This window comes from Gopherus evgoodei, chromosome 20 (genome assembly GCF_007399415.2).
Source record: "Gopherus evgoodei ecotype Sinaloan lineage chromosome 20, rGopEvg1_v1.p, whole genome shotgun sequence".
Taxonomy (NCBI): Eukaryota; Metazoa; Chordata; order Testudines; family Testudinidae; genus Gopherus; species Gopherus evgoodei.
In genome coordinates, this window is record NC_044341.1 from 6759115 (window position 1) to 6781149 (window position 22035).

At 53.2% G+C, this 22035-nt stretch overlaps 2 protein-coding genes across 5 annotated transcripts; one reads left to right on the forward strand and one right to left on the reverse strand.

The window, feature by feature from the left end:
* Positions 1-2512: 2512 nt before the first annotated feature.
* Positions 2513-7384, reverse strand: FAM167B (family with sequence similarity 167 member B). 2 transcript variants are annotated; one of them, XM_030539074.1, is made up of 2 exons: positions 6899-7384; positions 2513-4705 (listed from the first exon to the last, which is right to left on the reverse strand). In XM_030539074.1, exons 1-2 carry the CDS (start codon positions 7211-7213, stop codon positions 4445-4447), a joined length of 576 nt encoding a protein of 191 aa, XP_030394934.1. In that variant the 5' UTR covers positions 7214-7384; the 3' UTR covers positions 2513-4444. The 2 variants fall into 2 exon arrangements, with proteins under 2 accessions (XP_030394934.1, XP_030394933.1); XM_030539073.1 differs by having other exon boundaries at positions 2513-4708.
* Positions 7385-9949: 2565 nt separating this feature from the next.
* LOC115637622 (myotubularin-related protein 9-like) lies at positions 9950-21922 on the forward strand. Of its 3 annotated transcripts, none has more exons than XM_030539064.1 (12): positions 9950-10213; positions 11170-11496; positions 12025-12084; positions 12849-12957; positions 15349-15474; positions 16552-16725; positions 17182-17399; positions 17800-17961; positions 18722-18863; positions 19160-19380; positions 20784-20935; positions 21177-21922. In XM_030539064.1, exons 2-12 carry the CDS (start codon positions 11300-11302, stop codon positions 21353-21355), a joined length of 1740 nt encoding a protein of 579 aa, XP_030394924.1. In that variant the 5' UTR covers positions 9950-10213; positions 11170-11299; the 3' UTR covers positions 21356-21922. The 3 variants fall into 3 exon arrangements, with proteins under 3 accessions (XP_030394924.1, XP_030394925.1, XP_030394926.1); XM_030539065.1 differs by having other exon boundaries at positions 11272-11496; XM_030539066.1 differs by lacking the exon at positions 12025-12084.
* The last annotated feature ends 113 nt before the right edge of the window (positions 21923-22035 follow it).

The following is a 22035-nucleotide window of genomic DNA, read 5'->3' on the forward strand; positions in this document are numbered from 1 at the left end:
CTATTTCAGCCCAGCGGCTCTACTCCTCACACTGATTCTTTTTTTCACGGTAGCCCCAGTGGCCCCACTGTGCTTGGTGCTGTACATACACCTAGCAAGTGACTGTCCCTGTCCTGACGTGCTAACACTCTAAATAGACAGAGAGCCGGGGGGTGGAAACAGAGGGGAAGTGACCTGCGCAGGGTCCCAGGTGTGACGCGGACACAGCTCGGCAAAGTCACAGGCCAATGGCCCAGCCACTGGACCACACTGCCTTGCCACAAGACACGGTGACGTAAGCCCCAGCATCCAGCAACACCATTAACCAAGCTGGAGTGAGAGAGTCTCTGGAAGAAAACAAGGGCTTTGATCCTTTCTCTCTCATCCAGACAAAGAGGAGCAGAGTCACGAAGCTTCACTTTCAGCCCCTCTCCAGCAGACCTGCGCGTTCAGTTGCTGGAGACAGCAGAGGAACCGCAAAGCTATTGTCTTGGCTTGTTAGATCAAATGTGAAGCCACAGGTATGAACAGCCTGCGCTGGGCAGGGGGAGGGGAAGACAGGAAGCTGAATCTGTGGCAGAGCAGTTTGAAGAGGGGGTTGTTGCGGGGCGTAGGGCAGATAGCCCAAGCCCAGCACAGAGCCATTTCTATATACACTTGTAACAGCACTAAGGACCCTTTGGCAGCCTCATCACAGCGCAGGCTCTGGCACCTTGCATTCCTCATGCTCGTCATTCAACTTCAGCTAATTTGGTGTGTTGGAATTAACTGCACTGTGCATGAGGATCTCAGGATATCCTGGGTTGGGACTCTGTCCCTGGAGACTAGAGAATCCCTGCAGAGTATAGTGCAAAGCGACGGAGGGAAATCTAAGATGTTCACAAGAGACAGGACAAGAGAAAATGCTTAAACTTCTACAGTTAAGCTCTCTTACCCAACAGAGATGCTAACATTGAGCTCTGGCCAGATTCCAGCTGATATAATTACATTCTGCAGCCCTAATTTCCTCTGCAAGGGTGACAAGATCTTGACTTCCTGTCCTAAAGTATTGTGTAATGTTGCTGCCTGAAGTCCTGGCCCCACCCCAAAGATGGCTGCAATTCAGTGGTGGTTGGAGAGCTCTTCTCTTGGATATGGGTTGGTTGCAAAGGAGCTTTCAGAACAAAAAGTGCTGTAAAAACACCTAATGCCAATTCATTATTATTATTTATTGCCGGTCAAAAAAATGAAACAGTAGTTTTGAAAAAATTGCACGTTTTCCATGTGTTTTTCTGTTTTGTTTTGGAAGGGTTTGAAATGGACCCACTTTTTCAGAACTTGTCCTGATTTTGTTTTTTAATGGAAAACATTATTGAAAAGATTAGCAAAATGGTGAGCAACATACTTTATTTACTGATAACAATTTTGAGAAAAACTGTCAAAACTAGGCTTTCCCATAAAACTAAAAATGTCACTAACATTACCAAATTTTTTTCAAAAGATTTAAAAAGAACAACCCAACATTTTATTTAAAAAAAAACTTATTGTATTAAAAATTTCAACTGGGTCTAATTATTATTCAATCCAGGAAATCTTCCTTATTTCTGTTGAATATTGTGAGTATAATGATCACTTAATGGGATCCTTCAGTGCAACTCAGAGCTCTTGGTTCTAACAGAGGTAATGTGCTGTTATGTTTTGAGCGGGGAACTTGGAGTCAGGACACCTGGGGCTTGTCTACATCAGAAAGTTGCAGCGCTGGTGAGGGAGTTACAGCGCTGCAACTTAGGAGGTGTACACATCTGCAGGGCACCACCAGCGCTGCAACTCCCTGTTTGCAGCGCTGGCCGTACTCCCGTTTTGTCTCGGGTGTAGAGGATCCAGCGCTGGTGATCCAGCGCTGGTAATCAAGTATAGACACTTACCAGCGCTTTTCTTGACCTCCGTGGAATAAGCAGGTATCCCAGCATACCTGAGGAAGCCTCTGGTAATCAAGCTGGTCTCCTTCCCCGGCTTGCTCTCGCGTTCCCCGAACCCCGAGCAAGCAGGTCTCCTTCCCTGCGGTTTGCAGGGGGGTTCGGGGAACGCGAGAGCAAACCGCGGCGAAGCTGGTCTCCTTTCCCGGTTTGCTCTCGCGTTCCCCGAACCCCCGAGCAAGCAGGTCTCCTTCCCTGCGGTTTGCAGGATGGTTCGGGGAACGCGAGAGCAAACCGCGGCGAAGCTGGTCTCCTTCCCCGGTTTGCTCTCTCGTTCCCCGAACCCCCGAGCAAGCAGGTCTCCTTCCCTGCGGTTTGCAGGGTGGTTCGGGGAACGCGAGAGCAAACGGTGGCGAAGCTGGTCTCCTTTCCCGGTTTGCTCTCACGTTCCCCGAACCCCCCTTGAAGCCACCCAACAGCGCTGCAGTGTGGCCACATCTAACACCACTTGCAGCGCTGGTTGCTGTAAGTGTGGCCACTCTGCAGCGCTGGCCCTATACAGCTGTACTAATACAGCTGTAACAACCAGCGCTGCAAAATTTTAGATGTAGACATGGCCCTGGTTTCAATTCCTGGCTCTGGGAAGAGAGGGTAGTTTAATAGTTTGAGAAGAGGACCAGCTCCTAGATTCTCCTCCCAGTTCTGTCACTGGTTTGCTGCGTGTCTTTGGAAAGTCATGCCCTATCTCTGTGCCTCATTCTTCCCATATCTAAAATAGGCAGAATGATACTGACCAATCTCAGCTGGTTTGAATAGAATTTGTAAAGTGCTCTGAGATCCTTGGATGACTGCAAATTTTTTATCCATTGTGATTGTAAAAACTAACGTTCCCCTGAAAATTACCCTCGCGGAGGCGATTTCCAGACGCTCCTGTAAAAAGTTCCAGGGGAAAACTGCAAATGTCTTCAGGGATGATCACACGAGGAGACAGCAAGAAGGTGAAACATGGAGCACAACCAACGTGCCTATTTGCACATAGAGGAGAAAAGGCACCTGGCTAGGCAAGGCTGCTCATAGGTTCACTGTGAAGAGGGCGCCTGCCTCATCTGAGGCCTCAGCTAAACCGAGTGGAAACAACAACACCCAGCGGAAGTGAGAGCGACAAACCCAATGTTCTCAGCGCTCGTTAGAAGGCAACCCAAACCAGCAACGCTGAAGGGGGACAGGCGAGGGCGCAAAACCACTTGCCAGCACGGTCAAGGACGGATAGGCTGAGCAGCCCGAATTGGAAGAGACGGCTGGTCAGAGGCTGAGAGTCAAGGCAGTTCTGCCTCGTTGTGTGTTTCCACCTGACCTGTGTGTTTCTGTCTGTGGGTGGGTGGGTGTGTGAGTCTGAGCGAGGAGGCCCCGTTTGTCAGTGTCCTAGATCATACATGTGTCTGCAGGTCAAAGGGAGCTGACTGTGTGTATGTCCCTGATCAGATGTGTCTGGGAATGGAGCCAGGGTGAACTGTGTGTGAGAGACAGAAGGAAACAAGGACACCTTTGCAGACGCCGTCTTTTATTTCTGCACGGAAACTTTTTTCTTGGGGTTTCTGCAGCAGCGAATGGAACCCAGCAGGATGACGTGCATCTCAAATGCCTTAGTCCTCGCCCTCTCCCCCACCTAGCTGAGCCACGAGGCTCACAGGCTGGGGAGAATTCACTGAGCTGCTCACCAAACCCTGCCCCCTCTCTGCAAGCACCTGCCACTGCTGCCTGTGCACCTCTGGCCCTGCAGCGCTAGCGTTTCAGCTCAGGGAAGGGTGACTCCGGGGTTCACGTAAGTGCATAGCACTGTGCGTTACAGACACTGCTTCCTAAGCTAGGACAGAACTGGCTGAGGAGGGACTGGCCCCTGGCCAGAGCTATGCTACTGGAGGAGGGATGGGGTATGTGAGCAGCCTTCACAGAGCACACTCACCTGTCTTTGCAAGGCAGGCCAAGAAGGGGTAGCATGGCTGCTGCGGGGCCTGAAATCAGTCACAGGCTCCAGTTCCTCAAGGGGCCACGCTGAGCTCAACCTGGGCCGGGAGGGCTCAGCGCTGCATTGACTTGGCAGGTCTCTGCCCCTCTGGTGCCAGGCAATCCATGCAGCACGTTAGCCCAGTCTCAATTTGGTCAGGTTTGGTTTCTAGCTGGCTGCTGTATCCAGCGCAGGACACTGCAGGGACTGACCAGAGGCGGCTGTGAATGGCAGGAGAGGGTCAGGCCACAGGCTGCGGCATCTCATAAGAGGTGGCAGCTCTGCTAGCCCACAGACTTGCAACGCCAGTCATCAGGGAGGGGGGAGTACGCTGTACACTCACCACTTCCCTCAGCTGCCGTAACTGGGCTGACTGCTACGCTGGCCTGTATATAACCCGACCCACCCGCTCAGGACCTGAGCCTTCAGCCTGAGCGTCTAGGTATGTGCATGCACATGGGCCAGGGTTGGGGCGCGGCAAGTGGTGCCTGCTAATGCTCCCAGCTGTGGATGGGCCATGAAGAGGTGCCCAGCCCAAACAGCCCTGGGCAGGAGGCCAGGGCCCTCAGCAGAGGGAGAAGCGCCGGGAGTTGATGTTCATGCGTGTGACACCAATGTGCTTGAGTGGCGTGGAGAGCAAGAAGGCAGCCTTGGGAGGAATGTTGCAGAGCAGGTCTGTGTCCTCCTCACAGCCCTCCAGGCCAAAGGTGGCATTGTCCAGCATCTCCTTGTGCTGGTGGCACACCTGCTCCACTTTCAGCTGGTGAATCTGCCCCCGCAGCCGCATCAGCTGCCGCGCCAGCTGGTGATCCACAGCCTGCATCTCCTGCTGTGCAGAGGGAAAGGGGAGCCTTTAGGGGCCCAGCCGGAGCACAGGTCATTGAGCCAGAGCGCAGCCCTAATGCAGAGTCCCAGACATGTGGAGACACACAGACAGAGGTACAGACACGTGAGATGTGTCGAGTGGCAGCCTGCGGCAATGCATCTCAGAGTCTGGCTCAACACCGTCCGGCTTGCAAGGGTCGGGCCGCCATGCTAAGAGTAGCCATGTAGATGATATGGCAGGGGCTGGAGCTCAGGCTTTGAAGTCTAGGGAGGGGGTGGGCTTAAGAGCCCAAGCTCCAGCCCGGGCTGCACTATCTGCACAGCTATTTTTAGTGCGGTAGCCTGGCTCTGAGAGTTGCTGCTGCAGGTTGCCGTTTGCTGTGTAGACAGGCCTATGGAGACACGCAGCTAGACACACACGGACACATGGAGACACACCGCCAGAGACAACCCCGAGACATGTGAACACACAGAGACACACAGATAGAAACACATGCCACCAGAGACAACCCCGAGACATGTGAACGTACAGAGACATATACTGCCAGAGACAACCTCGAGACATTTGAACACACAAGAGACACACGGACAGACAGAGACACACACCACCAGAGACAACACTGAGACATGCAAACACAGAGAGACACGGACAGACAGAGACACATACCACCAGAGACAACCTCAAGACATGCGGTCACACAGACTCATGGACAGAGATAGAGACATGGACACATGGAGACACACTGCCAAAGGAAACCCAGAGACATGCGAACACACACAGACACGTAGACACCCAGCAACAGATGGACAGAAAGACACACGGATAGAGATAGAGATACACAGACACAATGACACGCATGGACTGAGAGAGACATACAGATGGATGCACAAATACACAGAGATGCATAGACAGAGACAGACACCCACAGAGATATCTGGATAGAGACAGAGACACACAGAGAGGTACAGACAGACACACAAACGCAGAGGCATAAACACATTGAAATGTGGAGACAATCAGAAAGACAGATGTGTGCGAGCACTTACGGACTCGTGGACCGAGCTGGGGACAAACATACAAACACACAGTTGCACTGACACACGCACATACACACACACACATACACACACACGCAGGCTGTGTTTACACTAAGCAAAGACGCATTGCCACAAATGGTGCCTGGAACACCTTGAACTGGTAGAACATGTGCACCCCCCCAACATCCGCACATCCGAGCTGCCCAGACCTTTCACAAGCATTGACTGTAACAGTTGGTTGCAATCCCAGGAGTGAGGTGTTTCCTTTGGGTCCAGCTGAGCCAGTGCTGGCTACTGCGGCTTCCCCTTAGCACGGAGAGGAAGCCATGACCCTTGCAGCTGCCACAGGTCAGCTGGCCCCCCAAACTCCAGCCCACAAAGCAGTGCCGCACGCTTGGAAATCTGTGAAGCCTTCATGCCTACAACAGGCGCTAGGGAAGAGGTGCTCCAGGAGTCCCAGAATGCACTGGGCCAACCACAGCTGTGAGATGTGATGCTTGTGGATGCACCAGACTGGTTCAGGGAGGAACCATGTTGCCATGAATCCGCCCTGACTCACTGCAAGGGTAAAGCAACCAGCCCTCCCTGGCAGGAGGTCCCCCTGCAGAGAGAGACAGCTCACACACACACACACAAATGCTCAAAGACAATGTCAATCAAGGCCTATAAACACCAGAGTTAGGGAGAAAGGTAGGCACCGAAATGGGCATGCTGGCGTCGAAATGGCTCCTTTGTACATGGACAAGACAATGCCAAATACCAGCTGGGATTCCAGGGATACTAACCCAGGGAATGAGCCCTGCTCGAGGTGCCGAGGGCTGAAGTAAGCAGGGTAATGGAGAACAAACAAGCCTCATTCCACCTTCAAAACTGACCCCCCTGGGCCATGGATGTGACACCCAAGCCAGGTACAAATTGAACCGCTGAGCATCTAGCCCATGGCAGGGGCTCTCTCCTCCTCCCCAGCATCTTCTTAGTTCCTCCCCTTCCCCCAGGAGTTCTCTTTAGCCCTGGGGATGTCAACCTGAGCTCCACAGCCCAGGAGCCCTCCTGCTGTGGGGCTTGGGATAATGGTTTAAGATCTCTTGCCTTCTCTGTCCCTTGCTCTTCTCCCACAGAGGCCGTGCTCTCAACAGAGCTACCAGGGGATACTCACCAGCTCCTTCCTGAGCCACTCCAGGGCATCATCCATGGTGGCAAACCCACAGATGCTCCTGGACGGCGTGTCGGCTTGAGTCCCCTCCAGAAACACCTCTCTGCCCTGCTCTTCCTTCAGTGAGCTGATGGCTCCCTCCTTGACCCCGTTCCTCCAGGACTGGCTCTGCACGCGGGCCTTCCATTCCAAGTAGGAAGGCCTCCTAGTCTGCAGCTTCAGCTTGGCCGTCAGGGCCTTCACGCTGTCCAGGTTCTCCTTGTCTGAGTTCGACTCCTCTTCCCCTAGCTCCTTGAATTTCAGGTGGCTGAAGGACATGGTTGTGCTCGCAAGGTGCAAGAGTGAGCAGCGTTTGCCTCTGGCAGAGCTGGCTCGCTCTGCGTATGTGCGTGTCAGCAGGAGAACTATTTATTTCTGGAATGAACAATAAAGCCTTGGAACTTGGTGATGATTATAAACGAGCAGGAACTTTAATTGCCTGGAGGCCTGGGGAGGTGTTTTTTTAAAAAAAAATAGATTATTGTCTCCAGCTGGGAGGAGACACCCTGTTCTTTGACAGGAAGTTTCAATGGGGACATAAAGGACTGTAGGAGCGAAAAGTAATTTATCCCACGGACGCGCCTTCCCTTCCCGGTCTATTATTGGGATAGAAATGAAACTGCTTCTCCACCCAGCTCCGAGATCAAGGGAGGCTGAAAGGTCACTTGAGATTCAGGGCTGCTCCAGAGCCATAGAAAGAAAAAGAAAGAAAAGAAAGAAAGAAAGAAGCTCTGCTCATGGCTTTTCCTGTCCCACCCTTAGGCACTTATACAGCCCCAGAGCAAATCATACAGTGCAAATCGTGCAGGAGAGGAGATGTTAGAGGAAGGAAAGGCCTGGCATGGAGGGGCTGGTGTAGAGTCCCCAAGAAACATTGGAGTTCACTGCAGCAGGGGGTTCTGTTCAGAGTCCCTGAGAAACCCCTCGGCCACACCAGGGAAGAACAGCAAAGGACCCCTGCACGCAGCATGATGCTGTTCTGCATCCTTAGCCACATGGCTGATATCCCATGTGAGATCTGAATGGGCATGTGGCATCTGCGAGTCACTGTTTGGGCCATGCTGAATCGGCCACGCACGCCTTTGTGATACCTTCAGAGGGAAGGCCAAGCTGGGGTGTGTGGATTTGCTCTGTGCCCCCTAGGGGGGTCTCTCCCCGGCATCTCAGCTATAGGGCCTCCTAGATCCACAATTCTGCTAATAAATCCCACCCTTTGAGGGCTCTCATTGGTCACCCGCCTCTCATCCGTGCTCAGGGCTTCTGGCCAGGTCACTTTAACCAGTGGCTTATTCACTTCTCCACAGCTGTGCTGCATTTAAGGTGGAGCCCAGGGGCCCTGGAGAGAATGGACAACCTAAGGAGATTGCAGTGCAAAGGCAGAATGCAGCATTTCCCACCCCATACAGAAAAACAAAGACTATTCAGGACAGGGTGACAGGTAAAAAAATGCTTAGCCAGGGACCGAGAAGGAAACGTGGGGTATATGGGGAACAGGGAATGTGGTGGTGGGTCTGGGCAGGGGTCCTGGAGGCTTCTAAATAATAGAGATTGTGGCGCTGGTTGTGGGCAGTGGGCCTGGGGGATTCTGGGTAATAAGAGATTGTGGTGCTGGTTGCAGGCAGTGGGCCTGGGGGATTCTGGGTAATAGAGATTGTGGCGCTGCTTGCGGGCAGTGGGCCTGGGGGATTCTGGGTAATAGAGATTGTGGCGCTGCTTGCGGGCAGTGGGCCTGGGGGATTCTGGGTAATAGAGATTGTGGCGCTGGTTGCGGGCAGTGGGCCTGGGGGATTCTGGGTAATAGAGATTGTGGTGCTGGTTGCAGGCAGTGGGCCTGGGGGATTCTGGGTAATAGAGATTGTGATGCTGGTTGTGGGCAGTGGGCCTGGGGGATTCTGGGTAATAGAGATTGTGGCGCTGGTTGCATGCAGTGGGCCTGGGGGATTCTGGGTAACAGAGATTGTGGTGCTGGTTGTGGGCAGTGGGCCTGGGGGATTCTGGATAATAGAGATTGTGATGCTGGTTGCATGCAGTGGGCCTGGGGGATTCTGGGTAATAGAGATTGTGGCGCTGGTTGCAGGCAGTGGGCCTGGGGGATTCTGGGTAATAGAGATTGTGGCGCTGGTTGCATGCAGTGGGCCTGGGGGATTCTGGGTAATAGAGATTGTGATGCTGGTTGTGGGCAGTGGGCCTGGGGGATTCTGGGTAATAGAGATTGTGGCGCTGGTTGCATGCAGTGGGCCTGGGGGATTCTGGGTAATAGAGATTGTGGCGCTGGTTGCGGACAGTGGGCCTAGGGGATTCTGGGTAACAGAGATTGCAGAGCTGGGTCTGGGCAGGGGCCCTGGATAACAGAGAAGGTGGCGCTGAGGCTAGGTAAAGAAGCCTACAGAGTCTGGGGGGGAATTGTTTACCAGTCCCGACTCAGTGGGCGTATTTCTATCAGCCAGCTGCACACCTCCCGCCCCTCCCCGGCTGTCTCTAGCACTCTCTGACCGGAATGGCCTCAATCTCCCCAACTCCCTCCCCGGCTGAGAGATCGAGACTCTGTCCCCTTTCCACAGATGCAATTCTTCAGCCTTTCCAAGCTGCCCGAAGCCAGGAGCCTTGTGCCTCCAACGGGCAGGTTCCCCTTGTCTCCCCTGCCCCCCCAAAGTGAGGCCCTCTGTCACCCTGGTATCCCCAGAACTTTACTTCCTCCGCTGCACCATCCTCCTCAGGAGAGTCCCCATCATCTCCAGACTGGATTATTTCCCCCCTACCCGCCCATCATGACCCTGAGCCTGCGAAAAGCCCCCTGCAGTGATTCAAAGGCAAAGCTCTTGGGTCCCTGCAGGGCCTGCGAGACCCAAGCCTGGGCTCATTGCATCTGCACAAGCCTCACAGCCGGGAGAAACTAAATCAAAAACTGGAGCCAGGCCACCTTAAACCCGACATCCTCCCTCTCTGCTTCTGGGCCTCACCCACACGGCAGCTTGCTCAGTTCCTGTTCCTGTGTTTCCCAACCCCTGCATCAGAACATGCTTATCACCAGCTTCTCAGAAGCAGCAGCTGCCGCAAGGTACTGCATGCCCACTGCAGAAGCCACTGTGCCCATCTCTGTGGCGCATTCCCTGCTGCCAGCACCTGGGCGCCCCTGTTCGCTGGGGCATGGCTTTTCCAGCCAAAGAATTCCTTTGCAGCCCTGATCCCAGCGCTAGAGGTTTGGGCTTGAGCAGGATCTGCCCCCTCTGCTGACCCAGCTTTCCGACTGCAGCCTGAGGGGTGCCATTCCAGAAACAGGTAAGGGCAGTGGCCGTTGCTAGGGGCCAGATGTTGGGAGGTATTAATCACTTGCTTCCTGCTGCTGCTTATTCCAAAAGAGAACCTGTTCCCCAAGATGGAGAAGGCATCCCTGCCTCCACCCCTTACTTAGGGGCGAAGGGGGGTTGAGCAGGTTCTGTCTAATGTCCCTGTCCCGAGCCTAGCCAAGCAGAGCAGCTCTGGTTTTAGAAAGGGGTCTATTCTGGAGCCCAGCGTGCCTGGGAATAGAGGGAGGGAGCTAACTGCAGAGAAGGGGGCTAAACCGCTCAGCCCCCAAGGATGAATTATAGATTGGAAGCTCTTTGGGGCAAGGATGGATTTGTACCACTCCTAGCGCATTTAGGCTCCTCCACACTTCCACACTGCAAATCCTAAATAATAACAATAGCCTCTTGCAAGGTAGAGGCTGCATTTTGACCTGCAGCTAAACATATCAGATTTCAATAATAACCTTTAAATGATAACCCTGGGGATGACGCATATGGCTGCACCACCACCCATGTAGACATACGCAAGGAGAGACAGAGGCATGGTTCATCAGCCTGAGCAGAGGCCTGGGTACTGGGAACTTGAGTAAGTCATGTCGCCTCTCGGTGCCTCCATCTGTAAAGTGGAGGTAATGACACCGACCCACTCCCAGGATAGGACCCAGGGCTGAATTAGGTAATGCTCCACCTGTGCTTTGCAGATGGAAAGCTCTATGGGCCCTGAACAGTAGTAAATGTGGGTCGTTTAAAAAGGGACCGAATAAAGCAATGGAGACTAGACTGCAGGGGATGACCCTATATTGGCCTAAGACAGTACAGTGGAAAGAGGGAAGCATGAACCTGTAGGAGGGAGTAGGAAGGAGATGGCACAGAGAGGTTGCGCTGCGCCTCCCACGGCCTGTCCCCCATCTCATGCTGAGTCTCCGTCTCCTTTGGTGGCCATTTTAGGTGCTGGCCGAGGACTTTGCCTTGTCGCTGTTGCCTGTCAGCCTTTTGGGAAGGACACGTGACAATTCTTTGGGCCTCTCTGTGCCCCGCGCTCCTTGCCAGGGTTCAGCTCGGCACCGCTGCCGTCACCATGGAGTTTGCAGAGCTGATCAAGACAGCGAAGGTGGAGAACGTGCAGCTCTCATGCCCCGGGCTCCCACCGATCAAGGGGACACTGTGCATTACCAGCCATCACCTGCTGCTGTCGTCCCAGCCCGGGGGCAATGGGGAGCAGGGCACAGTGGAGCTTTGGCTTCTCATCCGGAACGTGGACGCTGTTGAGAAAAGGTGAGTCTCCCCTGCCCTCTCCTCGATGTCCCACCAGGGAGGCATGTGTCCGACAGAGTCTCCCCTTCTGAGTGAGAGAGAGAGAGTCTGTGGGTGGTCAGAGCTGGGAGGGGGCCATTGGCGTCAGTGGGAGTCACGCAGCTCACGCCCCCAGATCTGGGGGGTGAGGGGGAGCATGTGTTGAACCAAGGGTCTGTCTCCTGTTTACAGGCATCACTCACATTCTTCACCATTCACTTATCCTCCCTTGGTGCCCGTCCACCATGGTGACCCAGAAACCAACAGAGTGAATCTCACCAACTCTGCCCCCAGCGCAGAGCAGGGGCTGCGACGAGACACTGAACTCTGCCTTCAGCTGACATTGCTGTGTGTCCCAGTCGAGTGCTGCATCCAGCATGGGGCGTGCAGCTGGTTAGGGGACAGAACAGGCTTTCGCCTCTTTTTCCATTCTCTCCTCTGCCCTTGAGGCTAGCCAGATGGTGCAGCTCAAGCCCTGTGCAATAACCTCTCTTCTTTTCTGTGACTCAGTGTTCAGAACCTAGGCTGGTACCAAACCTCCAGGACTAACAGCTCCCATCGAGAGACCAGGTTTGGCTTTTACCCCTGTATTGGCTCTAACCCACCTAAAACGCCTGGCTTGGCACTAACCGGTGACCAGCTTCCCTCTCACACAGCTGCGCTGGGCTGGGGCACCAGGGACCTGTGTCTGCAATGCTTGCTTTAGTATCCTCTCTGCAGAGAGGTGGGGAGGACACTGGTCTCACTGCTTCTGTCAGGAGTGGGGGAAAGACAGGGGAGAAGGTGGGGCCGGGCAGTCAGAGTGAACGGTGCTTCCATCTTACTATTCAGGGATGAGCCAGCTTTCCTCTGGTGACAGACAATGCACCTGAGCTGCTCTGGAAGGACTGGAAACCCCCATCCTTTACACCCAGGGGATGAATGGAATAATACGCACTCTAACTCATGCTTCTTACCGTCATCCCCTTCAGACCCTCCCATGCACGTGCTCCCACATTTGCACCTACACATGCACAGACACAGCCACGCTTCCACAATCACATATTCACCCATCCTCCAGGGTAGCCGTGAGGGCAAACAATGCACGCAACTGCCCAGCACAGACGCGCCTCTCCAGCAGCCTGGGCAATAAAGCCACTAGACATATTCTTACACACGTATGCTCTCATGCACGCTCATGTTCTCACCTGCCTCTTTTTACATACATGTACCTACGCTCACACGCACCCACGTGCAGCAGCTGGACTCCACCTTGGGGGGTTTGGATTGTGGTTGATCCAAGAGACAAGGACATAGGGTCTGACTCCCAGCTCCTGTCTGGCATCTCCCCACAGGATTGCAAGTTCCTTGGGCACAATCACACTCAAGTGCAAAGACCTGAAGGTGCTGCAGCTGGAGATCCCAGGTATGGAGGAATGTCTCAACATCGCCAGCTCCACTGAGGTCAGTCAGTGCCAACTGGTGGCTCGAGATTCATTCTCTGTAGAAGGGAAGGGAATGGCCTTTTGGCCACCCAGAGTGTAGCTCGGGGCTGGGCTGGGATTGGAAGGCAGCCAAATGCAGCTCCTGGAAAGATCCTCTCCCCTGCGTGGAAGGTTTTGACATTTGGCAAGAGGAAGCACAGTGCCCCTGTGGTGTTTGCTTTGAGTTCATCATTAACGTGGGTAATTATTGACTTCCCTCTGGCCCTTGTTTGCATTCAGATCTTAGGGGCTTTTTTGGAGGCACCTGCTGGGTCTATCTCACTAGCACATGGTGATGGCCTAGGGGCACCCTGTAGCCCAGCTGATACACTGAAAACTTGACCAGGAGCTCAGAGGCCTTGGCTTGCAACCCAGTCCTGCTCCCAGCCAACTCAGTGGAAGTTTTGCCATTGACCTGAATGGATGTAGGATCAAGACACCCTCATCTTTAATGTGAAGCTGTGGCCCAAAGAGAGTACAGTTCCCAGCATGCAATATGCCATTTTGATTCAGGTGCTGACTGCAGTGCATGCTGGAACCTGTAGTTTCCAGGGGATGCACTCCCATACCGAAGAAAGAGAAAGTTGATAGTAATGAATATAAATCAGAAGTTGGGAATTGTAGAAAACTGATAAAGGGAATCAAAGGGACATAAGGAGAAATCTATGGCCAGCACAGTGAGGAGGTTTTTAAATGCATGAGGAACAAAAAGCATCTTGACAATGGTATTGGTTCATTATTAAATGGAAATGGTAGAATTATCAATAAGAATGCCGAAAAGATAAAAATGTTAAATAAATATTTATGTTCTGTATTCGGGGGGGAAACAGTCTCGTCAAATGGTGATGCTCCATTCCACTGGTATCACTGGAGGATATTAAACAGAAGCTACTAATAGACATTTTAAAATCTGCATATCTAGATAACTTGCACCCAAGAGTTTTAGAAGAGCTGACTGAGGAGCTCATTGGACCATTAATGTTGATTTTCAATAAGTCTTGGGGCATTGGGGAAGTTCCAGAAGACGGGAAGAAATCTAATGTTGTGCCAGTTTTTAAAAAGAGTAAATGGGATGACCTGGGTAATTATAAGCCTGTCAGCCTGACATCGATCCTTGGCAAGATAATGGAGCAGCTGATATGGGGAGTCGATTAATAAAGAATTAAAGAATGATAATCTAATTAATGCAAATTAATATGGGTGTATGGAAAATAGATCCAGTCAAATAAACTTGCTATTTTTTTTTTATGAGATTGCCAGTTTGTCTGATGAAGATAATAGTGTTGACATAATATACTTAGACTTCTCTAAAGCGTTTGGCTTGGTACCACAGAGACATTTTGATTAAAATACTAGACTGATCTAAAATTTACATGGCACACATTAAATGGAATAAAACTTGGCTCACTGATTGCTCTCAAATGTAATTGTAAATGGGGAATCGTCAGCACGTGGGGTGAACTCTGTGGCCATATGATCTAATGCGATCCTGGGAGCCATAAACAGGGGAATCTCAAGTAGGAACCAAGAAGTTATTTTACCTCTGTTTGGCACCGGTACAGCCGCTGCTGGAATAGTGTCCAGTCTTGATGCCTGCAATTCAAGAAGGATGTTGATAAATTTGAGGAGGTTCAGAGAAGGGCCACAAGAATGATAAAAGGATTAGAAACCTGCCTTAGAGTGGTAGATGCTCAATCTATTTAACTTAGCAAAAAGGTGCTTAAGGAGTGACTTGATCACAGTCTATAAAGATCTACACATATTTAATAGGCTCTTCAGTGTCACAGAGAACTGGCTAACAGTATCCAATGGCTGGAAGTTGAAGCTAGACAAACAGACAGGAAATAAAGGCGCACATTTTAACAGTGGGGGTAATTAAGCTTGGGCCAATTTACCCAGGGTTGTGGTGGATTCCCCATCACTGACACTTCTAAAATCAAGATTGGATGTTTTTCTAAAAGATCTCCTCGAGGCATTTGGAGGGGGGAGTCCTCTGGCCAGTGTTATACAGGTCAGACTAGATTACCACACTGGTCCCTTTGGGCCTTAGAATCTAGGTATGAAAGATGAAGACAGCTGTGAGCTGCACTAGCTCTGTGGCTGGCACACAGCCCAGCTCAGCTACTTATTTTTCCTGCCATTAAGACTTAAAATTGGATTTGGGTGCAAAGAAGCCCTGAGGCCTGGTGGGGGTGGTGTTATGCCCTCTAATAGCTGCTGTCTTTGCATTAGCTGCATTCTGGATGCAGAATGGCTCGTGGGCTGTTCTAGCCCTTCCCTCGCATGTAATCAGTATTGTGTGGGTGCTGGTCCATATACTATGAATAGAGACCAATTCCATGTGTGTGTTCATCCTTGTTCTTTCTTTTAGGCCCTCTCTTCTGTGGATTCAGTGATGATGATGTACCCATTCTTCTACAGACCCCAAAGCATGAAGCTCAAGGATGGGTGGCAGCTTTACCCCCTCCAACGTTACTACCAACAAATCGCCTCAGAGGTGGGTATGGAGGGGTAGAAACCTTTTCAATGCGAGATCAATGGGCGGTGGGGAAGAGATCACTCCAGAAATGTCCTTCAAGGGGGGATGGGGGATTGAGCCACTCCATACACAGCACATAGGGCAAGGAGGGAGTGGATCATTTCACACATGGGGCATCACCCCACACGCAGGGCAGAAACCGTGTCAGATCCATGCAGATGGGATGGCTCATGGGGTGGGTAATGGCAGGTGCACTGGTAAAAGGAGAGGCTTGTAGCAGAAAAGGGGTTTGGTCAGGATGCAGATGGCACATAAAGTGTCTGAACACAGAGGATGGGCTGGGAAGTGGAGATGCGACATGGCATCTTTCCCTCCATGTTGCTAGGCCAAAGCAGCCTGGATCTGTAGGAACTGAGTTATTGGTTGGTGCTCTGGTGACCTGTAGGCAGAGGTGAAAGTAAGCCGGTACAGTGCAGTATGGCGTATCGGGAAGAAAATGCCAACTGTACCAGTTGGGCCACTGATGGGGGGCAAGAGACAAAAGGGGCAGCTGCCCCTGGGCTCTGGCGGCAATTTAAAGAGTCCACTGTGGCTAGAAGCCCTGGGGTTCCAGTGGTGATTTAAAGGGCCCGGGGCTTCTGGCTGCTGCTGCCTACCATGCCAGCGGCTGGAGCTCTGGGTGGTGCAGCCTGGGCAGTGCAGAAGGGCCGGCTGGGGGATTTTTGGCCCAAGGTCCCACCCCTTCTGGGGACCCAGAGCCGCTCTACCCCCCCAACCTTGCCCAGGACCCCGGCTACCCTGCATATCGTTAAGTCATTTCAGTTACTTTCACCCCTGCCTATGGGAGATGAATTGGTGAGTGTCACTCCAGCCCCAAATGGGACAGAGGCTCACCCTCCACAACAGGCCCCCTCGCTGACAGTCTTAGCAGAGAGGGAAAGGACTAGCTGGGCTGTGGAGATATCTGCTGTAGAGGTGGGCCCTCCAGGGTAGAGTAAAATATCCATCTGGGATAGACACACCCCACCCCACCCACTCTGTCCCCCTGGGGTGAAAGCTGCAGGAATCAGAGCCTGACACTTCTGTACTTCCCAGACAAGTGCTTGGAGGCTGAGTTGCATTAACGGGGATTTCACCATCTGCTCCAGTTACCCACCAGCTGTAATTGTACCAGCCACGGTGGATGATAAGGTCTTGCAGAAGGCTGCCCGGTTCCGCCAGGGGGGACGATTCCCTGTCCTCAGCTACTATCACAAGAAGAATGGGACGGTGAGTCTGTCTCCCTTTAGTTTCTTGCTCCCCTCCCAGAGGGTGAATGAGAGTGGGAAAGCTTCTGCAGATCAGTGCTTCCCCTGCCTGTCTGCCACCAATAGCACTATAATCAGAGATCACCTCTCAGAAGACCCCAAAGCACTTAGCCAACAAATTGAGCCACTTCTGGAGTGAGGCACTGCAGCTGTTGAGCAGCTCACAGCAACACTGCACAGCTGTTCAGTACAGGAAGTAACAAAGAACACTGTCTCCAACAAACTGCAAGGGGAAATGAAAGAGCCAGAAGAGAACCACTGAATCCAAGCTGGAACTGAGCCAGGACTCAGAGCAGCTGGGTTTGCCCTCAGAGGTCTCCCAGCCAGGTACCAAACAAGCCAAAGCCTGCATAGCTTAAGGTCTGTTTGCAGCAATGCACAAGGCAAGGAAAAACCTCCTTACTCCTCCGCCCTGCAGGTGATGCTCCGTAGCAGCCAGCCACTGATAGGGCCCAACAGGAAGAGCTGCCAAGAGGATGAGCTGTTGCTCAGCGCCGTCCTGAATGGAGGGGAGCGCGGCTTCATCATCGACACCCGCTCAGCTCAGGCAGCCAAGCAGGCTCGGATGATGGGGGGTGGCACAGAGCCCAAGTCCTCCTATCCACGCTGGAAGAAGCTGCACAGGCCACTGGAGAGGTAAGCGTAGCAGCTCTCTCTAAGCCCCAGGCATGGAGGCCGGTGGCTTCACCTGCAGTGCGTGGGGATCTCTGGCACGGCTCTTATGGGGAGCATCGACGACGTTAACCCCCTGCCCTTTTATCTCCATTGGCACCATAATATTTGTGGCTGTGCTATGCCAAGGCCTGGCCCACTCATTACACTGGTGATTACTGGCCCAGTTGCGCTAGTTCTGCAACCGTGCCCCCACCCCCAGGAACACTGGGACAGAGGCTCCAACTTCCCCTCCTCCTCCGGTGCAGTGCAGACTTATCGAAGGAGCCTAGAAACCATCACACACACACACACACACACACACACTCCTCCCCCCGCCCCCCCAAGCAACACCTTGACAGCTCTCATCCTCTTCCCCTCTCAGAGGCCGCCCGCTCCAGGAGAGTTTCATTAAACTGGTAGAAGCCTGCAACGACACTTCCCTCAGCATGGACCGCTGGCTGAGCAAGCTGGAGGGCTCCAAATGGCTGGCCCACGTCAAAGCAGCCCTGAGCACCGCCTGCCTGGCCGCCCAATGCATGGAGAGGTGAGAGGAGGGGGTGGAAGGGGCAGGCACTCAGCTGCTTTGGGGACAGTATGCTGAGCTGTATCACCTGCTGCTGTGAGCCCTGCTATCCCCTGCAGGCTCTCGCCAGTTCTTTCCCCCTGGAAAAGGTCTTTATAAAGAGATCAACAGGCTGTATGTGAGCTGGGGTTCCTGGGAGGTCCCCGGCCTAACCCCTGGGGCCCAACAGGGAACAAAGGACACCCTTCTGTTCCCAGTCTTGCCACTGACTGTCCATGCAGTTTCAGCACAGTCACGGCCACCTTCTGGGCCTCTGTTTCCCCATCTATGTTAAAAAAAATGTACAGGAGGATTAAATAATGGAAGGTACTGAGCATTAGATAAAGCTCCTCAGCTGGCTGCAGAATAACCACAACTGTCAGCACCCTGGTAGCCTTGATCCACCCACAGCGACAGCCTAAGGCATCTGAGCTGTGATTCAAACACCTGTCCTGTCCCCTCTTGCCCCATCCAGGGTTTTTGCTGCCCCAAGAAAAAAAAAAATCCACGATCTGCGGCACTTCAGCAGCCGCTCTACAGCCCCTCTCCGTTGGCCACCCTAAGCACCTGCTTGCTGGACTGGTACCTAGAGCCGGCCCTGGCCCCGGCCCCAGCAGGCTCTCTTCAGCCCTGGGGCTCTGTCACTTTCTCACTGGGTGCAAGTTGGGACCCCACTACTCACTGGCCTGCAGGGGCCCAGGCACTCTCCTTCCGGTGACTGCCGTGCTGTGTTTGCCTTCAGGGAAGAGGCCTGCATCCTGGTGCATGGAGCCGAAGGGACAGATACCACCCTGCTGGTGACAGCTCTGGCCCAGGTGATCCTAGACCCCGACTGCAGGACGCTGACTGGGTTCCAGGGGCTGCTGGAGCGGGAGTGGATAGAGGTAACTCCCCCACAAACCCACCCCCAGACCACCATCCCAAAGCAGCCTGGCCCTAGCAGCTCCAGCCCCCGAACCCAAGAGCCGCAATAGAGGGTAGAGCAGCCAGCCCACATCTCAGAGCAACATGGGTGCAGAGACGATGCCCTGGCTCATCAGCCCCATTACATCAGCTCCTCCTCATCCCTGGCCCTCACCCAAGGGCCCCACTGTTTGGGAACAGGCAACTCCTTTGTATAGCTCATTCGAGCCTTCCCCCACCCCCTCACTGATGGATTCCTTCTGCCCTTGATTTGCAGGCAGGACACCCGTTTCACTTCCGCTGCGCCCACTCCGCATACTCCCATGCCCGGTTCAAGCAGGAGGCTCCCATCTTCCTCCTCTTCCTCGACTGTGTCTGGCAGCTGGGGCGCCAGTTCCCCTTCTCCCTGCAGTTTAACGAGCGCCTCCTGCTGGTACTGTTTGAACACACATACGCATCCTGCTACGGGACCTTTCTGTGCAACAGCGAGAAGGAAAGGTGAGTTCCCAGGGACCTGTGAGGGGACAGCTATCTGGAGAGCAGGGACAATACTGATCAAAATCCTGGCCTGGGAGATGAGCTAGCAGGACTGTGCCTGCCCCCTCCCAATTCTAGTTTACAATCTCCTGGGGCTCAGGGGAAGCCCCCACCCCACAGATAAGTGATCTCACATTAGTGTTTTCAGGGGGAAGGTGGGGGAAGGTTATCAGCCCTGCCCTCTTTGACCTCACCAGTTACGGCCAAGTCATCCCACACGGATTGTATGTCTGGCTTTGCAAGGCACCAGAGTGAAGCAAACGGCACTTGCCTGTCTCTCTAGCAAGCACTTATCACCTCCCTGCATGTCCTGGTCAGACTGGCTTTAGGAGACCACACCTGTTGGGGCAGTGGTCCTCAGCAAGGAGTATGCATACCTCTGTGGGTACACGAAGGCCTTCCAGGGGGTACTCAACTCATCTGGATCAGCATTTCTCCATCTGGGGGTTACAGGACAGGTTTAGGGGGGTAACAAGTGCAGGGCCAGCATTAGGGGGTAGCATTAAGGGCAACTGCCCTGGGCCTTACGCCACAGGGAGCCCCACAAAGCTAAGCTACATCCCTCACCCCCGGCGGTGGGGATTAGATTTCAGCCAGTGCCCACAAGTGGAAAACAGGCTCAAGTACAATATTTATAGTCCCGCTGATTTCTTTTATGAGATGATAAAAATGAGAGTCAGCAATTTTTCAGTAATAGTGCGTTGGGACTTGTGTATTTGTGTGTCTGATTTGGCAAGGAAGGAATTTTAAAGTGAGCTGAACCACACGCTATGCAAGACAGATCAGACTTTTGAAAGGGGCACAGTATTCTGGAAAGATGGGGAACCATTATGCAAGGGGATAGGCCAAAACTTCCAAACCTGGCTACCCACCGCTAGGGGCCTCAGCCCTGCCTTGGGCAGTTGACTAGGAGTGGCATAATCTGCAGAGATGGCCCAGCGCCTGCTCCAGCCCCCAGGGATAGAGCAGCCAAACCAAATTCCCATTGACAGCCCCCTCCTCTGTGCATGCTTTGGTGTCTCTACACCTGAAGGGACAGGATGAGTTTATTCCCTCTCTGCCTCCACTGCTGGCTGTACAGCCACCGTGGCCCCAGCTGGATCAAAGCCCAGCATAAGGTGAGGTGGCTCCTCACCCAGGCTACAGCTCAGCTCCAGCATGGGGTTTCTGCTACTCCCATGACAGGACTTTAGAGCTAAATTCACAAAGCCCTGCCAGCTTCTGCTTCGCCAGGGGGCAGGAGCATCAACCCCGGCCCATGGCCAGAGCACGGCCCTAGCTCGAGGAGCGGTTAGCCCTGTAGGCTGCCAGTGCACTGCAGAACTGCAGGGAAAGGACTAAAATGCTGCTTGGTCCTCATGCAGGTGCTTGTGTGAAGTGAAGGAGAAAACTCACTCCCTCTGGTCCTGGCTGAATCAACCCAGCGAGTTGAAGAAACACCTGAATCCCCTGTACACGTACAATGCCCTGGTCATCTGGCCGTCCGTGGAGCCTCAGAGCCTGCAGCTCTGGCAAGGTAAGTGCTGTCCAGGCATTGGCCGTTAGCCAGCTACTCCTGGAATACAGAGGTCTCCTAAACCACACTGCAAGGGCCCTGCATTCGAGCAGCAGGAACCTTGACTGCTCCCCTCAGTCACTGCAGAGAAGAACATAGGAGCACAGGCTGGGGATAGCTGCTCCAGTTCCAGCCTCTTCCTGCAGGGCTGAGCGTAGGAGCTGGGGGCTACACACTAACACACACTGCATGTGTCTGGCAGGTTTGTTCCTCCGGTGGATCCGATCCTCTCAATACTTAGACGAAGCCTGGGCAGAAATCCAGCGACTAGTGACAAGCTGTGAAGATGCCCCAGAGGAGAGCGCAGGGCGCACACTGTGCCACTCACAACCAGATGCTGCTTACCCACTGACAATCACAGGGACCACAAACGAAGGATGAACCAGGACATCGGCGACTGCAACAGAACAGCTGCTGGCTCAGGCTCGGCCACATCTCCCACCTATCGCTCAGACTGCTCCAGAGGCAGCGAGGACAGACACTGCCTCTTCGGGAGTAGGGCTTTGTGCTGGTCACCCGGGCTCTGTTGACAGCAGGCCAGGCTCTGAGCCGAACGCACCAGGCGCACAGAGAACAGAGGACACATGGGGCAGGCACGGACTCAACCTCGTGGCACAACGCTTTGAGCAGTTACATAGTGCAGACTAGGTTTGTTACAGTAAAATGGTCTCTACTCATGACATCTCCTTTCAAGGGAGAACATTCAGGGCATGTCTACACGGCAATAAAAAACCCACGGCTCTGAGCCTCAGAGCTGGGTCAGCTGACGTGGGGTCACAGAGCTAAAAAAAGAAGATATTCAGCACCAAAACCTTCCTAGTGCGGGAAGTAACTGTTTCATGAGGAAAGTCAGCTAAGTCTCACTTTCTGCACAAAGCAATGGGGTCATGTGCATTTGTCAGCTGGAAACATAGCAGCCAGTAATTAGTTTCTGGCTTGTTTACAGATTCAGTGATTCTGGGTATTAATGAAGGGGAGATGCCATTGGACAGTGATGGGTGGGTAGGAGATTTTATCCAGGGTAACCAGAGAAACAGAGAGAACCAAGCTGAGTTTACCCA

Coding starts and splice junctions, on each gene's coding strand:
- FAM167B (XM_030539073.1), bottom strand. CDS start 7,213: ATGTCCTTCAGCCACCTGAAATTCAAGGAGCTAGGGGAAGAGGAGTCG. Junction 4,709..6,898: donor AGTGGCTCAGGAAGGAGCTG/GTGAGTATCCCC, acceptor CCCTCTGCACAG/CAGGAGATGCAGGCTGTGGA.
- LOC115637622 (XM_030539064.1), top strand. CDS start 11,300: ATGGAGTTTGCAGAGCTGATCAAGACAGCGAAGGTGGAGAACGTGCAG. Junction 11,497..12,024: donor GTGGACGCTGTTGAGAAAAG/GTGAGTCTCCCC, acceptor TCTGTGACTCAG/TGTTCAGAACCTAGGCTGGT. Junction 15,475..16,551: donor ACCAACAAATCGCCTCAGAG/GTGGGTATGGAG, acceptor TGTACTTCCCAG/ACAAGTGCTTGGAGGCTGAG.